The following is a 23,420-nucleotide window of genomic DNA, read 5'->3' on the forward strand; positions in this document are numbered from 1 at the left end:
TCTAGTGTAGCCGCTCCAGGACCTTGATAAGATCCGCCAAAACTCCCATAGCAGTAACAGCACCTCCAGCTCCAGCACCCTGAATAATCAAAGGGTTATTCCCGTATCTTTCGGTATAAAAACTTATAATATTGTCGCTTCCCTTTAGGCCCGCAATGGCACTATCCTTGTCAAACTTCTTCAGCCCAACCTTAACAGCCTCACCCAGGACATCCACATCGCCAACGTATCTCACAACTTTCCCTTCAGTCTCTGCTTGCCTCTTGATCGCATCCATCTGGTCATCGAAGTCAGGAAGACGTTGCATAAACTCATCAGCACTAGCGACCGCTTCAAGTTCCGCCGGGATCAGGCTCTCGATCGGGAAAGATTCAGGGCTCTGAACCTTCAAGCCGGCAATCCGGGCTAGGATGGTTAGTTTCCTGGCAACGTCCATTCCATTCAGATCATCGCGAGGATCCGGTTCAGTGTACCCGAGACTCTTGGCTTGGGAGACGACCTGGCTCCATTTATGCGCAGGGGCACCAGAGGGAGCTATAGCAGGGGCGAAAGTATTGAATAGGAAGGAGAGCGTTCCCGAGAACACGCCTTCAATTCGAGTGACGCGGTCGCCGGTTGCTACAAGATCGCGGAGGGTGGAGATCACGGGCAAGCCGGCGCCGACAGTGCTTTCATGGTATACGAGAGAGGAGCTGCTGGCGGCCGCATCGAAGATGTTCTTCCACGTGTCGAAGGAGGAGGAGAATGCTTTCTTGTTCGGGGTCACGATGCTAATACCCTTGCTGAGGAAGAAGGGGTAGGCGTCCGCGATTGTGGGGTCTGAGGTATTGTCTACCAGCACAACGCGACCTGGCGCCTGGGACAGGTAGGAAGCTATCTGCTCTGGGCTCCAGCCTTCGGATTTGGTGAAGGGAGAGGCAGATGAGAAAGCGGACTGCCAGTTGTCAGGGTCAATCGCAGGGGAATAACTTGAGGCGGGAGATGTGACTGTCGCTGATGACCGGGCAAGTAGGACGAGCGGTGGTGCATTGGGGAGTCGTGATAATTGGGTGAGGAAATGTGCCCCAACGCCGCCAACGCCTATATTTGATGGATTAGGATTTTCTTTATGTTTTATTTCTCGCTTTTAGGGACATGAGCTCACCAATGACTCCGAGGTAGACAGCTCTGTGGCTCATTGTGGGGATTCAATTGGAGGAAGACAGTTCATATATCAGGAATTAGCAGCAATTGAAACATTCCAAGACTCAAATGTGGATTCTAAAACAGCATCTGCTCAGCTACCCGGATCGTGGATCGTTAAAATATTGATGTTGAAGTGGCATGTGGCGGGGCAAGAAATGTAGGGAGCAAAAGCGGCGATCCAATCACGTCAGCGACCAAGTGCTCAAACCGTCAATTACGGGAGCGTCATAGAGATATGTATATATCCATCGCTCAGCTCATCCTGCAGCTCAACCATGGCTTATGGGTGCGGCCTATGACAATCTACATGCTTTCTCTTTCCCCCAACGCCTTCAACTTAGCTTTAACCCGCCTTTATCCAAATCATGCCGACGGATTCCCAATCGTTATATGGCATCCGCCGCCCCAAATCCACCGCCTCGCAAAAGGACCTCACGTCCTCCTCCACTCTAGCCTTCACCACTCATCTCTCTGCCCTTATATCTAAAGAATCAAATCCGTCCGCATCTCCCTCTACGAAGCCACTAACCAAAGGTCGGCCCCGACCGTCCCGATCAAAACCGGATATCTTCACCGTCCACAACAAAAATACACACAAGCGCGCCGCCGCAGATATATCAGGGGACTCGCCACATGTCATTCATCAAGTCCACAAACGAGGAGCAGACATTGGTTATGTTGATGAGGCGATGCTCCACCGTTCCAAACGAAGATTAGCCGAAAAGGCAAAACTATACGAGGATTTGAAGAAAGGCGAGCATCTGGTGGATAGCAGCGATGAGGAAGATCAAAGCGTCTTGAGAAACCCTGCAGCATCTGCAGCGAGGCGGGCTGAGAGTAACAGCTTAGTCGATTTTGATCGCAAGTGGGCGGAGGAAGAAGCCAGAAGGACGCGGAGGGCACGAAGCCCAGCTTCCCTGTCCGGTTCAGGTACGGATGCCGATGATGACGACCGTGAGAAGGAACGTGTTTTACTCGTTGACTACATTGATGAATTTGGTCGCTCGCGTCGGGGTACCCGTGCAGAAGCGGCGGAGGCAGCGCTACAACGACGCAGCGCACCACCACCGCGGACTGCAGCTTTTGAGGACGGAAATGACCCAGACAACGACAGTAAAAACCCCACCAACTACAACATCCTCCCCTCAGCAAAACCGAAGCGTCCTTCAAACCTCATTTATGGCTCCACAGTCCAATCCGCGGCTTTCAACCCAGATGCAAATATTTCCGCGCGCATGGAACATATTGCAAAGGCGCGGGATCGCACCCCTACCCCTCCGCCAGAAGCTCATTATGATGCCGAAGCGGAAGTCCGCACCAGGGGCACAGGGTTCTACGCATTTTCAAAAGATGAGGTGGCCCGCAAAGAGGAGATGGATGAATTGTTGAAGGCCAGGAATGAAACTCTCGGTGAGAGAGATGCGACTGCAAAGAAGAAGAGTGCTAGGGAAAAAGCGAAGGAGGAGAGGCGAAGGAAGATCGAAGAACTCAGGGCGAAGAGGAGGGCAGACGAGTTTTTGAACGGGCTGGGCGATATAGGAGGCATGGGTTGTGATCCTGGAAAGGAGGAAGGTTAAATGCATTGCATGGAGATTCATCTATTTATCTTATTCTGTTCTTCCAGATCATATACACCTCATCTTTATAGCAATAAGGGTTGGTTGCCGGCGTTTATATACCCTTTTTTTCATGGGAATTATTACGTCGCTTAATTGGATTAGACTTAATTTTAAACATAGTTCTATTGATGTGGTTGTTATCCTGTAAAACATCCAACAACATTGAGTGTTCTATTTGCTAGTAAATGTGGAGGTGAAAGCAAAGGGACAATGAAAAGAGCGATATCATGCATGAGCAGGGAAACTAAGTGCATAAAACGGCGAAACACCCTGGGGGAATCATGCTTAATCCAAAAGATAAAATAAAAAAATATAAAAAAAAAAATTGCGCTGACCTTTGCCTACCTGCAGACTGGCAAGGTGAAAACTTGAATGCATAGTAAATAAAATAGGTAGCGACATAAGGAGAATTAAAAATACAGTTGGGTTAAATGCAGATAACAGAGTTGATGGTGATCATGTCAGAATTCTATCTCATATTTTGTATGTATCTATATATTCTCACTTCTTGTTATTCCCTGCCCAGAGGAAGTGTGAAAGGATGGATAGCTATTCACTTGAGCCATCTTCTGCAAAAAGTGTTAAATAGTTCTGGGGTGACAGTGAGTCAACTTTGTTCATTTTGACAGGTTAGAAATAACAAACCAATAAAGGAATGAACTGACATGAGGTTTTTGATAATAAATCTTGGGGTCCTCTCTTGCCTTTCAATCACTCTTTGCCAGACAGGGTGAAAGCAGTTGTTATGCTTTGGTCTCCTATGCGCCAAAAAACATTGCGGTTGTTCATTTGTGGCTGCTTGAACTCCCAGAGCGGTAATCCAAGGACCACAACTTTTCCCACGGGCGTGGTCTCGATGCGCGCTTGCTCGATGGCGAAGGAGATGTGGGGACGGCGGGGCCACGACCATTATGGTGTGGATTGGGAGTTCGAGGTCGAGAACCAGTACCCTATTTTGCGGGCGAAAAAGAAGAAAAAAAGACAAAAAATCATCAGCCGACAAACAAACATGTTTTTTTTCATGATTCAATAATAAATTTGCATATAACGCTCATAAATCTTGAATTTTTTCATTCTCCCTTTGAGGGACCCGATAAGAGATCTCTGCGAACCTCGTCGAAAATAGGTGCCTCCGCTCTCCGTTGCTGGGCACCTGCATCCCCCGCTGCTGGCAAAACATTATCCCCCGCAGACTCGGTAGATTGCAGCGTAGGCACCGGAGTGCCTATTTTCGATGTTGAGCTGTTCCGCCGACTATCGAGACTTTTCGTCAAAGTTTTCGTTGCTCCTCCACCGTTAGTTGACCTTTTTAAACGGATGCTACCTGTCGCATCCACATGGGCTGATGCAACAGTGCTCTTAGCTAGCCCAGGTGTACTGGGAGCACCAGGCTTCTCTTCCGATGCATCGAGCAGATACCATCGCAGACCGTCCGAGAGTTCGAAAGGGTTATCGTCATCTATCGATGCACCATCGCTTGCTTCCCCGATGGACCGACGATCCGGGTTTGCGCCGTTCATAGATTTAGAGAGATCCACCACTTTCTCTTCGATCTTTGATATCCGCGCAAGTAGCCAGTCACGAGTGTGTAATTTGTGCACTTCTTGTTCTCGAAGGAAATAGTGGGGAGCACCAACGTTGAATGCGGCCCAAGATCGTATGGCCTGGTTGCGCGTTGGTAAGAACAGCGCTAGATCCCCTTCCTTGAACGATCGATATGCAATCTTTTCGTGAGATTCGCTTTGGAAACGGTGTGACTTTTCCCGATACCCTCGAGCTTCCTTTTGCCACTTACGTGCTAACGTTTCGATATCCTTGACTCGCTTAACGATTGCTTCGCCAAAGAGCTCCACGTCGAACTCATTAATTGCGGTGATGAACGCGGTGTAATTTGACTGTTCCTCCTCCCGATTGTTCGTATTAACCCACTCTACTAATTTCGGATCGTGAGTCATTGGAGTAGCCGATGGAGAGCTGACACTCTCTCCAAGCAATGAACTGCTGTTGTTGACCTTAGAGGCTCGATAGATGACCATCTTATTATCTTGTCGAATAATTGTGAAGCCGAGTTGCTGCAGTATCCGGCTGAGCTGTCCCACATGAGAGAAGAGTTTTTCAGAGAGTTCTTTCGCCCAGATTGCCTTAGTGTTACGCTCCCCATTTTCCTCCAGGGTTTTCACCTTCGTTTTCCATGTACGAATCTCATCTTCGAAACCTTGCGCGTGAGATTCTGCAACGACGAGCTTTTCCCTTAAAGCGGCAACTTTGCGCTCCTCCTCCGCAACTCGCTCTTTCAGCACCTCTGAACCAGTTTCTCCCGCGGAGAATTTAGATCTCAGTATGTTGAGTTGTTTGCGTTCATCTTCTAATTCAGTTCTGACTGCTGAAAGTCTTAGCGCTTCCTCACTTAGTGTTGCTTGCAACTTGGATCGTTCTGATTCTTCAGCAGCGAGCCTTGCTCTCAACTCCTTAGATTCAGCTTCCATTTGTTCTATTCTCTCTAGCAAACACTTGTTTTCCTCATTGGACTTGGCAGATGCTTCCTCGACTCCCTTGGAATGAATAGCCAACCCTTCCGACAGAACTTCAATGGCTCTAATAAGAGAAGTTAGATCTTCAGGAGCAGAACCGCCTGGAGATAGATGCGCATGCGCAGTTTGTAAGCCGATTACGTAGTCTCGTTGGTTTCGCGCCATTTCTTCAAGTCTCTCTTGTAGCGTGGTGTTGTGGGCTTTGGCCTTGTCGCTATTCTCCCGGAGAGCCTGGACTTCAGACGTGAAATCGGCTATCTCCTCAGTAGTAGCATTTCGCAGGGTTTCGAGTTCCGTTTGTAGCGCGGCGGCTCGTCCATCTGCAACAAGCTTGTCGTGCTCCCGGGCATCCATAACCTTATCCAGTTCCTCTTCAGCTTCTTCAAGCTTGATTTTAATCGACTTCACCTCCGATTCCAGAAACCTCCTCTCACCTTCAAATTCCCGCTGTTGTGCCTCCAAATTGTCCATTAAATCTTTCTTAGTAGACTGGGCCTCTTGTATTTTATCGTTGTTTGACAGGCGCTCCAAGTGTGCTTCCTTCTGAAGTCTTGATACGTTTTCTTTCTCTGCAAGAAGTTCAGCCTCCAGACCGACAATTCGCTGCACTAAAGCCTTGTCTTCTGGAGTCTGGTTTGACGACATACGCCGGGAGGATACAGATGACCTCCTTGAGAGTCCATCCGGGCGAGGTGAAGCTGGAGAAATAGGTATATCAAAACCAAAATTTGCGCTAACAGGTCGACTCATCTGACTCTGGCGATGGAGAAGGTCTTCTAGTTTCCGTATACGGCTCTCCGAAGCTTTTAACCTGTCTTCGAGCTTCATCTTTTCATCCTTCAGGCTCCGGACCATGTCATCCCCGCGGTTAAGAAATGAGCTTTGGCCGATATCAAAAACACTTCCATGTTTAAATGCCTTTGCTTTTCGTCTCTGTTGTCGAGTAGGTGCATCCAAATCTTTCAAGAGCTGTGTTAGGTCTCGAACGGCAGAGTTGGTATCAGGCTTCGTTTTCAACTCTTCGATATAGGCGTCAACGTCCTTGCGAGAAACCTCTGGCCATCCAGGTAGTTGGCCGCTCTGCAAATTTATCTCTATACTGGGGATTGTGTCTTCGGAAAATGAGAGAAAGTTACCCATGTTTTTTATCCATTTTTTCCGTCGGCGTTGCTCTTCATTCCGGAAGACTGCTAATTCTTCAGCGATACTTAGAGAATCGGTTTTCATTTTGTCATTCCATTCACGGCGGCGGACAGCCTCGATGAGAATTGACCCGTAAATCATGGGCAACTGGGAAGCTTCATATAACGTTTCGAAGGCGTCTCCTTCAACATCTAGATTTGTTAGTTCTGTTTGGACACCAGCTAATCGAGACTCTATGTTGGAGATTTTCTGCATGCGGCTGACTGCGGCCTTCATGGCCAAGTTCCGTTGTTTTATGGACAGCTCCAAGGCGGTCTGTATTTCGAGACACATTTCTAACATGGAGGGTAGGAGATCCTTTGTGTGATTCAATGCCATCCGTGAAACACTCGCCAACGTCTTCTGGGAGTTAGGAAGGGCCAACACATGTTCATAATCGGATCCAATTTTCTTGGCGATTGTTTCAATCTCCTCCATATACCCACTTGCATTTTCTTGAGGAGATGGATGGGACGCCTCAACCAGCGACTCCGTTTCTGAAACCACCTCATGAACCGCTTTCTCAACCTCATCCATGCGACGAGCAAAACGCTGAGAAACCGAGGATACCTGCGATGCAGCACCCTTTATCCGATCCACATCAATATAATCTTTTAGAGTGCCAGTTTGAGGCTCTGTCGCCCTCTTCGGCGTTGATGGTCGTCGTAGGAACGTGAAATCTTTCTTGGCTGGGATAGTTTCGATATTTGTCAATGCGCTCCGCCAGCCATCCAACGCCAGCTGTTGTTCCTTCAATAAATCATTCGCCCAAGACTGGGCCTCCTGGAACTTATGCTCTAGGTTTCCAACATGCGATTTCAGATTCTCTAAGGCGACATCGACTGCGCGGTTGATATTGTGGGTGTGCTCGATCTGGTCGTCTATCGCCCTGCTGATCGGAGCGCATTGTGCTGCCAGATTCAAGGCCCATGCCCTCCGTGCCATGTAGAGATTCCGCCATGCTTGCAGGTTATTCTGATCTGCGAGGGTATCGGGAGGGTTTTCGGGAGTGAAACGTTCGGGCGGCGTGATCACCGGGAGATCTCTAACAGTGCCGTCGCTTATATATAGCCGATCGTAAACAAATATTTCATTCTATTGGAGTTAGTTGGCAAAATAACCGTCACATTATGAATAGAGGATCGCAGTTATATATACCTCCGTTGCAAGCGTCTGAGGCCTAACATTCCTCCCACGAGCAGTCATCAATATCTGTCGCTGGGCCGGCATGGAGATCTTCCGGGAGATCCATGTTCGCAACGCATCAGGTCTATTTAAAAATGATCTTAGTGCCTGGACATCTATTTCAAGGATTGAATATATACGTGATTGTTAACGAAGGGATAAAACGTACGACGCAAACGAAACCGGGTCAGCCAACAGCTGCTCGCCCGTGTGAGCAATGTAGATGTGCAATGACATCCCCCCTTCCAAAGCCACTGAAACAAACCCTCAGAGGGATAGCGGTTGGCAGGCGGAAGAAGCGGATTCATCCACGAAGGGAGCGCTGAGATATAAGGAATCGGCAAATTGCTAAGTTCAACATTGTCTACGCAGATATAGGTCCCAGCGCTGGCAAGCTCCACGGGATTCCTGGGGCATGCCTAGCCGCTTTAAGCTCTGCATGACAACCTGCCCGGCAACCGCCCGCCTGACTGGGCTTGGGTGCGAATCAGCCATGGTTCCGGCAAAATAAACTACTGCCATCTCGCGCATTCTTCCACCCGTCACAAGATGCATCACTTGCACAACTGACTGCTCTGCGCTGCCACAATGGCACCGGGTAACGGGCTGGCAGCCGGGTCACACTCCCAGCTGGACCCATATGAAGCAGCGCTGCTGGAACTTGCCCAGACTACGAATACGCGTGAAGTCTTGTCGCTGTCCCGCAAAGAGTTGGAGGCGCTAGAACTATATGACCGCATCCAGGAACAAGAACTTGAGACAGCCCTGCTATCACAAGGTATTTTTTATTCCTATATAACCCTTTCTTCCCTGCTTCTATTCTTTCCTTTTTCGTCCCTACGGAGAACTTATTCGTTACAGACTATTCTGAGCCCCGACCGGACGATGACGATGATGATCTTGAAGCCCAGCTTGAGGCAGCAGAACGCGAGTTGTTGGAGGCCCGATCTACATACTCCGTGAGGAGAAAAGCGATTGAAACAATCCTCATGACGGATCCGAGCATCCAATCAGTCCACTCCATATCCGATTCTCCCGCGGAGAGGTATGCGTCAATATATATCTCCATGTCTCCCCAGCGCCCGTTTTCATGATTATTTCTTTATATTTGTGGCTCTGTATGATTTACTCATCGGCTCTCCCTCTCCATATATATATATGTATATATGTACAGAGCCCTTCTACCGCTTATCAACCGCCGTGATCTCCTATCACTCATCTACGTGAACCTATCCCGTGCCCACGCGTCATGTACACAATCTCTCTCCAACACAAAAGTGGACAGTATGCATGGCACCGCAAAGACCCAGGAGTTGGTGCAGACCCTTCTCGGGCTCACGAGTGCAGAAAAGTCCCGGAGAGAAGCGATAACAGACCCGGCGCTTATATCTCAACTGGAAGCGCAGGAGAAAGAGACCAAGGCTGAGAGAGCGAGCTGGGTGACCATGAAACGCGTCGTCAGCGCCCTCATTGTCGCGAGTGGCATTGACTGGGCAGCGGATGAAGCACTTCATGACTTGGTGGTTGATGACGAAGATGATGATGTCTCGGACGGCACCTGAAGGATCAGGCGTTTCCGGTTTTTTGATCCGCCTATTTCTTCCCCCGTGTGATCCTACATACCCCCCTCCGGAATTCTCAAAGTCCTAACGAAGAAGCAAACGGATCTCGGACATTGTCTCCATCTCTAACGTGGAGGAGCGCTTTCAGCGCATGGAGTATATCTAACTATCCTCCCTCGGTATCTGCTATCCGGAAATTCATCACGTGATGAGATAAAGGCATCCATGGATCCATGGATGGTTCAGGCCTGAATGAGAGCATATCGCTTTTAAGCTGTACAGAGCCCTCACATTGGACGATAACGAAAGCATATAATGGGGGGGTTGTGGTTCTGCCCAGCTCTTCCCCACGTCCGGGATAGTTTCCATAGTATGTTTAAATAATACACTCTCAAAACACCCAAAGACGGAAAGGGTCCACAGTAAAACAAAAATTAGCTGTAATATATCCATTTATTTATTTCTATCCTCTTATCTATTTGAGATAGGCTCATTAGTGAGTGAGCCTTGTTTAAAAAAAAAAAAAAATTAATGTTGTTTGCTTCATCAAATCATCATTAAGGCAGAGAGGAAATGGAGTTGGAAGCTTTGAAGGGGGGGTCCGTCTTCCTCCTTCGGGGGCCTCCTAACCAGTTTGCTCGTTATTCTTGCGACTCTGACCTTTACGAAACCGGACTATTGTTGCTAGCTGGTGAAGGAGGCTGTCGTGCAGATTAAATGGTCCATAGTAAGGTAAGGGTACATGGATTTGTCGGTTTGTCGTTCCTTTTCGCAAAGAATAATATTGTGCATAAAACAATAAAATAAAATAAAATAAACACAAGGAGGTTAATGGTGAGTTATTGTTATTGTTATTGTTATTATTATTATTTTGGACTTTTAACATTGGATGGTTTGATATCAACAACGCGGTCCGTAGATATGGATGTTGACGATGTTGAAGTATCTGGTACTTTTACTTGTTCGGTAACAGGCTCATTGTTTCAGGTACAAGATACCTACGTACTAGTTGAGTAGATCCATGGATACCGCATTCCAAAAATTATCACTGCGTATTAAGCGTTTGGGTAGTATCGGACCATTTTTCCCATACTGCATGGGAGACGGGTCGCCAGTGTGATGATGCACCAGAGGGGTAAACTAGTGAGGAAAGCGTATGCTGGGCGATTCAAGAGGTGGGCGGTGGAGGACGACCAACGTAAGTGTGTGATATGTATGGGAGCAAAACAGGATGCCCAGGTATCATTCATTGTTATGATCGTATCATGATGAAAGTGAAGGTGGGTGTGTTGCAATGATCACACCATGGGTTTTTCTCCTGCGTCGCTTTTGTGACTGCTTTTGGCTGTGAAAAAGATCAAACAAACAAACTTTTTTCAAACTAGAAACCGTATTGGGGTTACCATACGTGTTCACCCCTCCAACTCTCCCTCATCACATTGTCTGTATCCACCCACCGTAATACATGTAACGGTATTGTAACCGTCCACTCCACCCAACTGCGCGCTGCTTTCCTTGTGTACTCTGCCAGCTGGAATACCAACCTCTAGCATCGATATAAGCCTCATATCAGCATTATGGGTGGAAACTGCCAAATGCCTGGACAACTAGGCATGGAACCATCACTTTCCAGCAGTCCCGGCTCGCCTTATTGGGATTATGTCGCCCAGCACACTGGTGGAGGGTACCTGTCTCTGCAGAGGAAGGGGAGAGCTGTTACCAGTATCATGCTCTCTTGGTTCTGTATGGATGGTCGGTCATACACTAAAGTTTTGATACTGTGCAATCCTTGAATCGTACAGAACGGGCAGGATCATGGAAGAAGCAACCAGTAACCGACCCTGCTGCGGTGGATGCTTGTCGGTTTTTTGGGCGTTCCTTTGAAGACAAAAGTTCCTCTTTTTGTTTGGGCTGGCTGGCTGGCTGGCTGGGCAGCTAGCTGATTTTGCATCGCTATGATATACGGAATATACGCAAGGAAAAACGCACGATCTGTATATTCCGCACAATGCGCCCATCATGGGCATGCACTAAATGTTCATGTATTTTTCCCCGCTGTTGCTGCTGACGAGTACTTCGCAAAAATCCCCCGGCTGGGCCCGTTTATGTCAACCGGACGAAAATTTTGCCGCTACGCAGTAGCATATTGAATGATTAGCGGATATTTGGAGTGGACGAAAAGAGCAGCATGCGGAATTACTGTATAAGAAATGATTACCCCAATATTTATTCCAAGGGTACAACCAATTAGAAAGGAGATGGGAAAAGTCAACGGGAAAGCAAAGGGATGTGGAAAGTTGGAATCAATAATGGGGGATCAACTCAAGATGAGTGATTGTTACATACTCCATACTGTGGACAAATAGTTAAACTTACAGGAAGGAAGGATCAGTGTGATTACGCAACGTACGATTATTTGTTGTTTTGTTGTTTTTGTTGTGAAGGGAAAGCTGCTCGATCAAGAGGGAAATTCATCAGGGTTATGGGGACGGGGGGAATTTTAATCAACACGCACTCAACAAGGCCCAGATGAGCCGACCAAGCAGAGCCGCCAGTGGATTCCGAAAAACCACGCCCCATCGAGTCTTATCGTCACGTCCCATTGTTTCATCGCGGCCCATTTTTGTGACAAGCGGCTGCCTTGCCTGGTTGGTATGGCACTGTGTGCTGTAATTGCGCGGTAAATTTGGGTAAAACTGGGTAAAACTGGGGTAAATGACAGTACGGCGGGCAGTCCTCAGGCCAGAATATGCGGGCCCTGCAATTGCTTTGGTCTCGCCCGGTGATTTTGCCTCAGCAGAGCCAGGCCAAAAGGCGGCACTCCTGCGCTGCCTCTCTTTTCCTCGCTGCTCTGCTCTCCCTCTCTTTTCTCCCTCACCAAATTTCTCCCATACAACTTTTCGCTGCCATTTCCCCCTCCACGCAACCCAAAAAAGCCCCCCATACAAAAATAAAGTACGACACACTGAGTAAGTCGAGCTCCCCTCTTCATAAATTTTGGTTTTCCTAGCACGCCTTTTACTTATTCCTCAACACTCGACAAATTATTTGTATCCACAACATTCTATTCTCTCCATACAATGCCTCTCATCGTTGTTTAAACGCGCTTGTTTGTTTTTCATAAACCATTGTCGCTGTCCTGTTTTCATTCCAACCATTGCTTGTTCATTCCCTTTACAATGTTGCCCGTGAGCTAGCCCTGCTTCCACGCCCAACAAGGAGCTCCAAGATGTAAAAACATGCGCCCATTGAGCGCTGTCGCGTCTCTAAACGGCTCCAAAAAGGCGCTTCATCTTTGGAGCTCATCGCTGGTCGTCGTCGCAGCTGGTGCTTTGTCACGACACGACATACGCGCATCGCAGCCCACCCCAAACAAACCCCTTTCATGACCTAGGCCATGACCACCATAGAACTGTCCGGCTGAAAATTCCACCCGGGTTACGCGTCATTCACCGTTTTCTTCAATTCTTTTGGCTGCGACATGATTGAATCTTTCTCGTAGTTGCATAAGCTCAATCGGAAGAAGCTGACTGACACCGCATCGCATCTACACAGCAACTACCACACTCACCACATTCAAAACTGCATCAACATGCCGAAGGAAAAAGCTTCCCGCAAAACTAAGCCTCGCAGTATCGAAAAGAAGAAGAAAGGTACGTAAATCCATCCAATCTGCGGAGGCGGCACATTCCCCCCCACTCTTGTTGTTGCGGCTATTTCAATTTCTAACTCACCCGCATTTACAGACCCCAATGCTCCCAAGCGTGGTCTCTCCGCCTACATGTTCTTCGCCAACGAGCAGCGCGAAAACGTCCGGGAGGAAAACCCCGGTATTTCTTTCGGTATGTTTCAAACAACGCGATGAAAAAAACTCCTCGCGCCGTTCAATTCCATCCAACCCCGATCCCCCAATCCTTTCCATTCCCCTAAGCCCAAAGTTGTATCTAACGCGTATCCTTATCGCAGGCCAAGTTGGTAAAGTCCTCGGAGAGAGATGGAAGGCCTTGAACGAGAAGCAGCGTGCGCCCTACGAGGCTAAAGCTGCTGCCGACAAGAAGCGTTACGAGGACGAGAAGGCGAGCTACAATGTATGTCTTGCATTTTTCTTCATTATCCCCCCCCTCCCCCCGGCATAAACGTCCCCATTGCTCTGGCAGCCACAACCACCACCCCGTTCCCTCCTCGATTCCCCTACCCTCTTTATGCCAATCTCCGAATGTACTGACAAGACTCCCGCACAAGGCACAGGATGAGGATGACGAGTCTTCCTAAGTGGTAGGCAGGCAGGGGGCTTCGGGCATGAAAATGAAACAGCAATTAAATCGACGTTTTAAAGGGAGATCGTGGCCGGCTTTTTTTTGTTTTCTTCCCTGCTGGCTCCTGTGATCTGTCTCTGTACTCTTTGTTTGATTCTCTCATTGTTGCTTTCAACTAATTGTTGTTTGTCGACGATGATGATGATGATGATGATGCTGCTGCTGCTGCTACTGCTGTTCTCTTGTGACGGTTCTATATCGGTTGATCCAATGGCTTTTCTTTGCTTTCTCCCCATTCATCCTTTTCTTATTATTTATAGTTGTGCCTTTTGCCTGGGAATGGGAAACGGGAATGATGGTGCGGGTTGTCAATTGTGGCTCCTTTCTTTTTGTTACTTGCTTTTATTTCCTTTTTCCCTTGTTCTTTTCTCCTTTTTTTCGCCCTTTTGTTTTCCTTTACTTAAAAATATTCCATATGATGGCTCTTGCTGTTTCTGCTGTTATTTTATGTTAACTCTAATGAAAGGGTTTTATCGGGTTCTTAATTGTAATTCTCTTTTTTATATACTTTTTCTCCAACCTGTGATTTTTTAAATTGTTATTGTATGTAAGCAGGTATTTTGCTTTTCTTTTGCTCTGCGGGAAACAAAATGCGGTTTTTTTCGCTTCTCTTGTCTTCGTTTAAAATATGTTTGACCTATGAGAGTAAGTGAGCGTCAAACTTTCTACTACAGGTCTGTCTGAAAAAGGTGATTTTTTTTTTTTTTAATTCTTATTCAATCTCTGCCTTTCTCCCTCTCTCCCACACTCTCTCTCTGTGTGTTCCTTTTGATTTTCTGACTTGCTTGTTTTTTTTGGTTTTGTCTGATTTATTATTGTCCGTTTCTAATATCTACGACAAAATATGAGTGTGTCTGTTATATAAAGGAGAAATGGGGCAATGGGCGTAAATAGGTAAAATGCAAAGGGCCTAGAGAAGGGAAAATTCAGATGGAGCCGAACGAGTTTCTCCTGTTATTGGTTTAATCTATTTGAGAGAGGATAGTAGTACTCCGTGACTGGCTGCGGTTTATTCTTGTGCTGATATCAATGGATTCATGTTCTGAGCTTTTATGCATGTAGCATTACTACATACTTACTGGCTTGCGCAAGAGCTGCCTGGATCCATAAACACGCATATATTTATTTATTATGTGTATCAAGTACATACAGTGTGGATATGGACTGCAAATATCCACTCCAATTTGTGCATTATTGCATCTATATTGCCACCATAGTATATTAGATCAAGAACGGGGCTTCAGTTCCCAGGCTGGTGAAAGGCCCAAAAGATAAGAGAGTGAATTGTTTGTTTCTATATCAAGGGTATATTTGTTAGCAGATTGATTTCTTTCCTGGCTGGGTGCTTGACTCTTTCAACCTAGGTTCTGTGCTGTGCTCCGATGTGCTGTGCCTCTGTGTTGGGCAGTGGTGGATACAGGCTACCCATTTCTTGTTTGTCAATCAACTATTCGCCGTTTCAGAGGGCACCTTGGGAGGATAGAGGATGTGAGTTATTGGATGTGAAGAGAGATGCTGCAACCAACTTGCTGAAGCATCTGGCAACCTGGCAACAAACAAACAACGCCCATAATCCTGTTGAAGCAGGGGTCAGGGGGCCACTCGATGACTAATGCCGCGCCTGGCGGTGAGGGGCAGTGCTAGGCTTTACTGGGCTTAGTGCATCGATGCGGCTTCAAATGCCAACTCACCCGCTGAAATTCCCCAGGAGCCGCGTCTAATATTTATTTTCTCCACTCGGCCGTATATTATGAGGATGAAGCGAGCGTTTTGGACAGTGGAAGCCTTGATCAGAACTCATCACTACCTTGTGCTTTAACTCCCTGATTGCCCCCTCAAGGTTGTTTACCTATACTACATACCATCCCATATCTTTTTAAGTTTCACCCCTTCCAGAAAGCTCAGATGTAAATGTCCCCCACCCAAATCTTTTGCCTGTGATGGGCGTCTTCCGTTGACCCCGTCATCAACTGCGCCAGTATGAGTTTCATCCAAGCAGCTCTGGATGCTGAGAATGTCGCGAGCACCTTCAGCAAATTTGTCGCCTATGTGCCGGATGATGCTTCCAATATCACCTCCGTAGTCACAGAGTTCTTTACGATCTGTGCCAGTCTCCGTTCTCTGGAAACTCTCCACAATTCCCCGCTCAGATCTAACTTTATCTACATTAACAATGATGTAGAGTTGGTCGTCGGGGTGAGCCTTCACCATACTACCCGGGTGATCAATGAAGCGTTCATTGCAATGGACAACGGTGGCCAGGCACAGGCTTCGCAGCACACTGTCCGGCAGACCTGGTTGAATTTGCACAATTACTTCCAACACGAAGCTGGGTACCCGCTCTCTGTCCGGCTTCAGTACTATAAGCAAATGCTAGCGGAACTTATTTTGGTTGTCAGAAAGTAAACTCTTCCTCCCTTTGTAAATTTATCAGTTTTGGAAAACCTGCTTCTATATCCCACCCACAAGCAAAACTGACGAATCTATTTACTGATCTGTAACTGCAATTTCAGTGAACGTGGAGATCAAGCGGCCCTCGCTAACCTCCGTAAAGCGTTAACTATACTCCGCATGGCCCAAGATCAGCGATATGCCGCTGATACAGAGCGAAGGCGTCAGGTAAATTTCACCAATGACGGTCGTACCTTTGGACCCCCTCCGCCCACTACTCCTCTTGGACCATCCACAACATTTGCACCCACCATGCCCACCGCACCTCCTCTATCAGTAGTCCCTCCCGCACCCCCACCTCCAACTTTAGGTGCGCGTCCCCGTTCAAATACTCCACCTTTGAAGAGTGCACTGCGCAAACCAACACCGGTCTCCGCAACTCCAACCCTGAAACGGTCATATGAACGTCGAAGACCAACTGGTGGTCGCACCGCATCTCCACATGCCCCTGGTTGGTTTGAGGTTGAAAGTCCGGTTCCTTCGTTTGAATCGCTAGATTCTCCTTCGACAACGGATTCTACCAGCACTGATTCGTTTTCGTTTCTTGATCCTGTTGATCACTGGGCTGTGGCTTTGTTCAGTAGCCTTACAACCACAACCGAGACGCCATTACCTCATTCAAACAAAGGGTTAGTTTGTTCTTTTGCTTTTTCATTCTACTAAAAGTTCCCGGGGTTTTGTGATATTCAGGATAACTAAAAAATTCGTTATAGATCCAAATGTTATGCCGCCGGTTTTAGTATGCCGGATACACTAGCTCGTCTTGAGAAGGACTTCCACGAGCTGTTTCGACTGTAAGTATATGTCTTATATATTATTCCCTTCCCGTTTATATTTTTGGTACTGAGTGGCTTTCAGGAAGTTCGAACCAAATTTGATCGTCATTCTATACTTGCGTGCACGTGACCATCGCGCTCGGATCCTATGCCAAGTCACCTGTTCACCGTCAAAGACGGTTTATGCGACGGAGCCGTTGAACAGGCTTACGCTCTCTCGCCAACAGTCCCATCTCCTATTGTGTACATCGTCATCGAAAGAACAAGGATTAAGGGCCTGGCTGAGTCTCCAATTTGACACTATTGAGAGTAAGAAAGCCAGACCATCTTCCAGCCCCATTGTTTATCATCATCTAACTTAACCTGCTAGAAATGGTATTGTTTCATTGCGCATTTATTGCGCTTCGAGGACAAGATTCCGGTCACCCAATCAGCAGTACTCCAGACCCATTTTCTCTCGATGAAAAGGAAATCTATGGCGGGTACGTACAGGAGCGAATTAAGCTAGGACTAAATATTCCATGTCGGCCTCTTGATACTAACATAAATCACTTTTTGCAAAGCTTGATCCTCGACGATAGTTATCTCCACGCGCTTCGTATTTTCCAGGATCGCGCTTCCGGTGTTATCCGTTTACAGGCCTCGATTCACTCTGGTGAACTGGCAGAGTAAGTCTCCATTCCTCCGGCTGTATTGATATAGTCACCCCTTTATTAATTTTGATATAAAACTACCAATTGCCCTCCAAAAACCCCATTGCCAGAGATCATGGAGCTGACATATAATCCTATTCCCGAAATAACAGCGTTCCTGTATGGACGGCTTTTATACACGATTATATAGGGTCGAAATCATGGATGCGGCGCGTGGACCATAAAACAATTATCCTTTCGGATCTCGACCGTGCGACATTCATCCATTCGGATCAATATACTCCTCGAATAACTCGACATCATGAGCATGTGCTTACTTTTACCAAAGAACCCGGTGAGTGGCTTTTTGTTTTGTTTTGCTTTTATTTTTATTTGTTTTTTCAAGTTAGTTTTTCAGCCCATGTCGATGCTGCATCATCATCTCTTGGATGTTTAATTCCAGTCCTACCTGGGTGATGATGAGGAGGGTTCGGAGATAAATTTTCTTCGTCTGCTTTTTCCCCCTTTATCCAATCCTTCTATTGCAGAGTTATGGGTTTGCTTACTCTCTTTTCGGTTCTGGTTCGCTAGATGCGGAAGACTTTGAGTCGGAGATTACCCTCCTTCGGCGTCACTCTCGACTTTATAAATGAATCGAAGTTCTTTTTGGATGGTACGGCTTATTCACGGCAAATCCTGGCTTGCAACAAACCCTCCCTTTCATCGATCTGGTGTCATACTACCTATACGAGCGGGATGGAAATGAAGAAAGCCTAACGAAACTCACGAACCTGATGATGCCCACGGCCTGCCTGCTTTTAAACTAAAACATGATATGTCTAAAATATGCATTTTTCCCCCTTCTTAACTTACGATGATACGACGGTATGACCAAACTTTTTTGTGCCTAATTCTTTGAAAGGGCCAAACAACGACGAAATGACAAACACATGAGCGATGATTTGATTTGATTATATTTGCGCAGAGCGAAACGGAGAAAGCGGACGGGAAAATTCTCTCTTCATCAGTGTCTTCTAATTCTGAGATTTCCTTGCTTATTTTTCTCCTTTCTTTTTCCTTTTCCTTTCTTTTTTGTTCCAAGTTTATTTGTTCACAATTTTTCTGCAATTTAATCGTACATTCAAGCATTCGACTCTCCTTTATTTCTACTGCAATTATTATTATCCATGTGCCATTTTCTATTTTGTTTTGCCACTTGGGGAAAGGAATTTGCTATATTGTGGTTTTTCCACACCTCTCCTGTTTACTTTGGATGATATTCCTTTGCTCCAAATATTTTGACATTTTGATCATTTTGTATTCTTTGCTACCTATAGGCTTAACTCGCATCTTTAATATTTTTGCGTCGTGTTCATTTATACCCATAACAATATATCATTTCCCGTGTATGACGTAATGTTAAACGACCAAAAAATGAAATTGAATATACGATACCTGTCTTCGCTCATGTCGGGCAAAATTATTCGGAATTGAGCGCAAGCAGGTTCCTTAGGACGGTCACCAATGAAATTCTGTACTGTTAAAAAAATTGTCAAGAAAAAAGTGGTATCCTACATCCTTCATAGCTCCATATTTACATGTCTATTCCCTCCATCCCTCCAACGTCAGCCCAGAATTTCTCAAAATCAACCCCTTGGTCTTCAAACAGCTGCTGCGTCTCCTGCATCGTCTTTTTCTGTCGTTCATGCGTAAATCCACCGGGCTGGGTACTCTCATACTGAATCAACTCCACCCAACGGAAAAACAAATCCTCCTTCCCCATCGACGCCAGCTTCTCCTGGAACATGATAATTTTGTCTCGCTGGGGATTTGACAGCGTTCCTCCATCTGCTGCCCGCGCGCCTCTGCCAGCACCACCATCCTCCGCCCCAACCTTCCATATCAGCCACCATAGCCCATCAGCCCCTTCCTCCCCACCCCCATGCACAAGCACTGAAGTCCTAAAATCATCAAACTTCAGCAACCCCTCCACAACAAGCTCATGCGCCTTGACCATTGCCGCAAAATCCAGATCCCAATCCGCATCAATGAGCAGATACCCGGTTTTCAGCAGCCGCTGCGGCGTGACAGCTGGGATGACCTTGGTCATTATCGTCTCGTTATCCTCCCGGATCCACGTTGGAGGCTTTAGCCCATCGCTCCACGACGCCCTGCTTTTTCGCACGATGACTTCGCGGGCTTGGAAGCCGAGCTTGCGGCGCCAGCGAGCGGGTCCAAGAGCAAAGCGGACGGGCCAGGGGAGGAGGATGGCGAGGAGAAGGTAATCAAAGAGAAAGGTTAGGGTCCTGCGGAGGAGGGTGGTGAGTAGATACGACCAGCTTGCATTTGCTGTGTCGACTTGCGCGGGGCTTTCTTGCCCGAACGCCAAGGCGAGAATGTCGATGTAGGTCGAGTAGCCTGTGTAGACTCTTAGGAGGATCAAGGCTGAGATGACTATGTTTAGGAAGAGGGGTAGGGCGAAAATCTGGCGTTTGTGCTTTTCTGGGAGTGTGTCTAGGTGGATGAGGTAGACATGTTTTGGTGAGAGGGATGCTAGGAATGGGTTGAGCGATTGTGGTACTTTGGTGAAGGGGGCTGGCGCTGTTGAGAGTCTGCCTTTTTTGGAAGACGAATCTGGGGGCTTCGTAGTATATGCTGACAGTTTATTATTTGAGGCATCTTTGGTGGGCTTTGCCATATTTTTGTTTTCCCCTTCTCGTTTTCTTTGACCTGTTGTTGGTAGTTCTTCGGATATTCTTAATCTCCTTGTCAGAACCCGCAATTGGTCTCTAGTTCTAACTTTACAGCAAGTGCAGAGTCACCGCAATGTCCAGATATTGTGGGATTTATTCTATGGAAGTGTCAGTCGTGGGCTGCATCAGTCATACAGATCAGTTGGCACTCACATGGACGAAGAAGGCAGTATAGCATAGACAAAGTTCCATGAGTATTTATCATTATAACAGCAAAAGAAGTATCATACAACGGAGACCAATCCAGAAGCTAAATACAGGCGCAGAATAAAGGATGAATTATTAGCTGGTGTCCAGTTAGCGTCTGGTTTATTATAGCGGAATGAATGAGCTGGTGTCAATTCTGACATCGTTTTTATCCAGCGGTTAAGCTTGATGTCCGAACGGTAACTATGGCGGAGAGCGATACCTCCCGCTAGTCCCTTTTGGGACTCCCATGTCATTCCTTCAAACAGACGCGATCCGGGATTGAACAACACACAGCCTCCTCCCGCCGGACTTGAGATTTTTGGAAGGGAAAGCATCAAACGATATAGCCATCTAGCGCTATGTAGGCGCTGCATATGATGGAACTTTGGGGCTAGTGTAACTCAAGCTATGTCTACCGGTGACCACACCGCCCACCCTCCTAACTCGCAAGATCGCGACAATGACGAGCTTCGAACTCGACGACCGCAACGAAATGGCCACACGCAGAACATGATCAATCAGTCGCGAATTCCTACTTTAAGTCCTGGGAATGGCGCACAATCGCGCATCACATTTAACAATACCAGGACGCTGAAGGGCGCATTCCAGGCTGCCGCCAGCCCACCTCCACCTGCCAACGATGGCGGTGAAGTGAAAACCCCTCCAAGACGAGTGATGGCGAGGGAGAGGAAATTTTCTGAACCATCACCGATGGCGGAAATTTCAAGCCCCCCTCCGGACGAACTTATCGAAACCTACCAACAGATTTCTGACGCGGATATCCTGGCCGAATCTGTCGCTCCGGACCATTTTGACCCTTCCTACGATCAACCACAACTCGATCGGACACAAAGCGTCTCCCCGAGCCCTGGGATGACACGACGCGAGGATGCATACGCTGGTACGGGTGATATCCATGACTCTAGTCTTAGTTTCAGCGACATCTCAGATGAGTCGTTACGACGAAACCTTACTCAACATGCTATGGATCAAGCCCGGTTGAAACAGGTTACACAGCGAGAATCCCCAGTTTTCAGCAAAGCTAAGGTCGGGCCGAAAGCTGCTTTGTCGTTAGAGAATCTACAACGCCAGAATGAAGAGGAGGCGTTTCGGGAAGATGTAGAACCTTCCCTCAACATTCCAAAGACGTGGGGATTGCGCGGGCGCGTGTCCAAGGATTGGCTAAACAAATCTAGTCGACCAAATGGGAATAATTATGTGAATGATGGAACGGTACAGTCAACCGACGAAGGACTAGAGCATGATATCGACTTTACTGCCCGATCATTACAAATTTCTGATAGCCCACCCGTGCGAAATAATCCCGCTCCAAGGAACGAGATTGAAGAATTCAGGAAGAAAGCGTTTGCTGAAATTCGGTTGGCGGAAAATGAAAGAAGGGTGCCACAGGAGCCGGCCCGACGGTCAATAGAAGGAGAACATATACCAAATTCTCCCATTACTATATATCGCGAGATGGATCGGGAAAGACCGAGACATTTATCTAAAAACGACCCCCAGGAACTTTTACGGACACTTTCGAGAAGAGAAAGCCCGAGTGTGGCCAGCACACCGGAGCAGACTGCAGTTGATAACACCCTCTTAAACGTTAAGACCCCGGTGGTGACTGGTGCATGGATAGATACGCCTGCCCAGGACCGTACCGTAGAACTCCCACAAGATCCTTCTGTTGAAATTAATTCGCCTAGTACGATAGCAGCTCAAAACCAGCCCAGAAACAGACGCTTAGCAGAGGCAGCAAAGTCCTTGTCACAAAAGTCACCGCCGAAAATGCCGCCGCCCGAAAAATCGTCACCAAAGCCACAAGAAATGACAAGGCCGAAACCAAAGATAAAGAGAGATCCTCCAAAAACATTAAAGAAACCCAAATTACCGCGGAGCGCGTTGGAGGCGGTTATTGAGGACGCAAAATCTGGAAATCATGACCTATTGGTTGGAGAAAGCACCCTCGACTCTTTACAGGAGCTGCTTAATGAGAACTCGACAATATTGGATTCTAAGCCTTTTATTAAGTCTGAAAGTGAAGAGGAAGAGAAGGCGTGGGAGGAGGAGACCAATGATGCATCTCCTGGTCAGGCAGACGACACCGTGGTTGAACGGTTGAATAAAAAACTCCAATCTCTCGTTCAGAGTATCAACGCGACGCAGACCGGGCTTGCAAGCCTTGAACGCCAGATCACCAAGGACGCTAGTATTTTATTATCGCAAAGCACCAAACCTAGTAAGAAACCGCTTCGTCGCCATATGGGCTCTTCCTGTGATGCCTGTGGTCTCCATAACGATGGCCATCACTACGTTGCACTTCCCTTACCTCGACTGTGGTATCGTCACCCAGGCACCAACCGGCTCCGTCTCACGCGCCTTAGTTGGATTGTCCTTGGATTCTTCACTTGGTACTTTACGGAGTTGGTTATGTGCGACTTCTATTGTCATCCACTGTATGCCGCGACGTGTGAGCGGAATTGTCTTGATCCTAATGCGCCGCGGATGCCCCTAGTGATACCGACCATGCTCTGGCGCTGGTCGCACCTCTCAGCTATCTTAAGTCCTGTGTGGGCAATCCTCGTCGCGGGGTTCCGGTTCATAGCACAATTGCTAGGTCTCTGGGACGGGTTCTTCGACAATCCACCTGGTTGGGAGTGGCCAGCTGTGGATTACCAGCAGAATATACCCTTCTCTCAGCCGAATTTTGACCGCTTTGAATCTGATATGGATATGGGGATGATGCAGGATGAATATGTATAGCCATTTCCATTTTTCTAATTTTATTTTTCATCCACTTAGATAAATATTTATTCCCAGTGAGGAACTTCTAACTGGGTGGAGACCCATCACTTGAATATGGATTCCATAGTCTTCTCATCACCCCTTGTTTCATTGGTTCTCCTCTCTTGGCTGTGTGCAACTTTCATAGGCATTGGCATTTTTTTTTAGCGGGAGTCATCAGTTTATTTATTCTTTGACAATCGCGGGGAGCAACCGGTTCTGGAATCTTGGCCTTTATTTTTTTTTTTTTTC

General features: G+C 47.3%; 9 protein-coding genes across 9 annotated transcripts; 5 read left to right on the forward strand and 4 right to left on the reverse strand.

Annotated features, from left to right (window-relative positions):
- Position 1: 1 nt before the first annotated feature.
- HCBG_06752 (homoserine dehydrogenase) lies at positions 2–1,178 on the reverse strand (the record flags this gene model as incomplete). Its single annotated transcript, XM_045433801.1, has 2 exons — positions 2–1,080; positions 1,145–1,178. The coding sequence occupies 2 exons, from the start codon at positions 1,176–1,178 to the stop codon at positions 2–4; spliced, it is 1,113 nt and encodes a 370-aa protein (XP_045285282.1).
- Positions 1,179–1,550: 372 nt separating this feature from the next.
- On the forward strand, positions 1,551–2,762 carry HCBG_06753 (uncharacterized protein; the record flags this gene model as incomplete). The annotated part of the gene is made up of 1 exon (XM_045433802.1): positions 1,551–2,762. The coding sequence occupies one exon, from the start codon at positions 1,551–1,553 to the stop codon at positions 2,760–2,762; it is 1,212 nt and encodes a 403-aa protein (XP_045285283.1).
- A 999-nt stretch (positions 2,763–3,761) lies between these two features.
- HCBG_06754 (autophagy protein ATG11) lies at positions 3,762–7,939 on the reverse strand (the record flags this gene model as incomplete). The annotated part of the gene is made up of 3 exons (XM_045433803.1): positions 3,762–7,612; positions 7,676–7,787; positions 7,872–7,939. The coding sequence occupies 3 exons, from the start codon at positions 7,937–7,939 to the stop codon at positions 3,875–3,877; spliced, it is 3,918 nt and encodes a 1,305-aa protein (XP_045285284.1).
- Positions 7,940–8,290: 351 nt separating this feature from the next.
- On the forward strand, positions 8,291–9,264 carry HCBG_06755 (uncharacterized protein; the record flags this gene model as incomplete). The annotated part of the gene is made up of 3 exons (XM_045433804.1): positions 8,291–8,480; positions 8,564–8,747; positions 8,877–9,264. 3 exons carry the CDS (start codon positions 8,291–8,293, stop codon positions 9,262–9,264), a joined length of 762 nt encoding a protein of 253 aa, XP_045285285.1.
- Positions 9,265–12,173: 2,909 nt separating this feature from the next.
- HCBG_06756 (non-histone chromosomal protein 6) lies at positions 12,174–14,085 on the forward strand (the record flags this gene model as incomplete). The annotated part of the gene is made up of 5 exons (XM_045433805.1): positions 12,174–12,242; positions 12,820–12,917; positions 13,011–13,106; positions 13,231–13,352; positions 13,507–14,085. The coding sequence occupies 4 exons, from the start codon at positions 12,857–12,859 to the stop codon at positions 13,534–13,536; spliced, it is 309 nt and encodes a 102-aa protein (XP_045285286.1).
- A 716-nt stretch (positions 14,086–14,801) lies between these two features.
- Positions 14,802–16,431, reverse strand: HCBG_06757 (uncharacterized protein; the record flags this gene model as incomplete). Its single annotated transcript, XM_045433806.1, has 4 exons — positions 14,802–14,874; positions 15,107–15,155; positions 15,443–15,953; positions 16,297–16,431. 4 exons carry the CDS (start codon positions 16,429–16,431, stop codon positions 14,802–14,804), a joined length of 768 nt encoding a protein of 255 aa, XP_045285287.1.
- Positions 16,432–16,772: 341 nt separating this feature from the next.
- On the forward strand, positions 16,773–18,092 carry HCBG_06758 (uncharacterized protein; the record flags this gene model as incomplete). Its single annotated transcript, XM_045433807.1, has 6 exons — positions 16,773–16,825; positions 16,890–17,116; positions 17,178–17,289; positions 17,371–17,475; positions 17,613–17,794; positions 18,031–18,092. The coding sequence occupies 6 exons, from the start codon at positions 16,773–16,775 to the stop codon at positions 18,090–18,092; spliced, it is 741 nt and encodes a 246-aa protein (XP_045285288.1).
- Positions 18,093–18,931: 839 nt separating this feature from the next.
- Positions 18,932–20,506, reverse strand: HCBG_06759 (uncharacterized protein; the record flags this gene model as incomplete). Its single annotated transcript, XM_045433808.1, has 2 exons — positions 18,932–20,290; positions 20,346–20,506. The coding sequence occupies one exon, from the start codon at positions 20,135–20,137 to the stop codon at positions 19,034–19,036; it is 1,104 nt and encodes a 367-aa protein (XP_045285289.1).
- Positions 20,507–20,789: 283 nt separating this feature from the next.
- HCBG_06760 (uncharacterized protein) lies at positions 20,790–23,412 on the forward strand (the record flags this gene model as incomplete). The annotated part of the gene is made up of 1 exon (XM_045433809.1): positions 20,790–23,412. One exon carries the CDS (start codon positions 20,790–20,792, stop codon positions 23,145–23,147), a length of 2,358 nt encoding a protein of 785 aa, XP_045285290.1.
- Between the last annotated feature and the right edge of the window lie 8 nt (positions 23,413–23,420).

Source organism: Histoplasma capsulatum, assembly GCF_000150115.1.
Source record: "Histoplasma capsulatum G186AR genomic scaffold supercont2.10, whole genome shotgun sequence".
NCBI lineage: Eukaryota > Fungi > Ascomycota > Eurotiomycetes > Onygenales > Ajellomycetaceae > Histoplasma > Histoplasma capsulatum.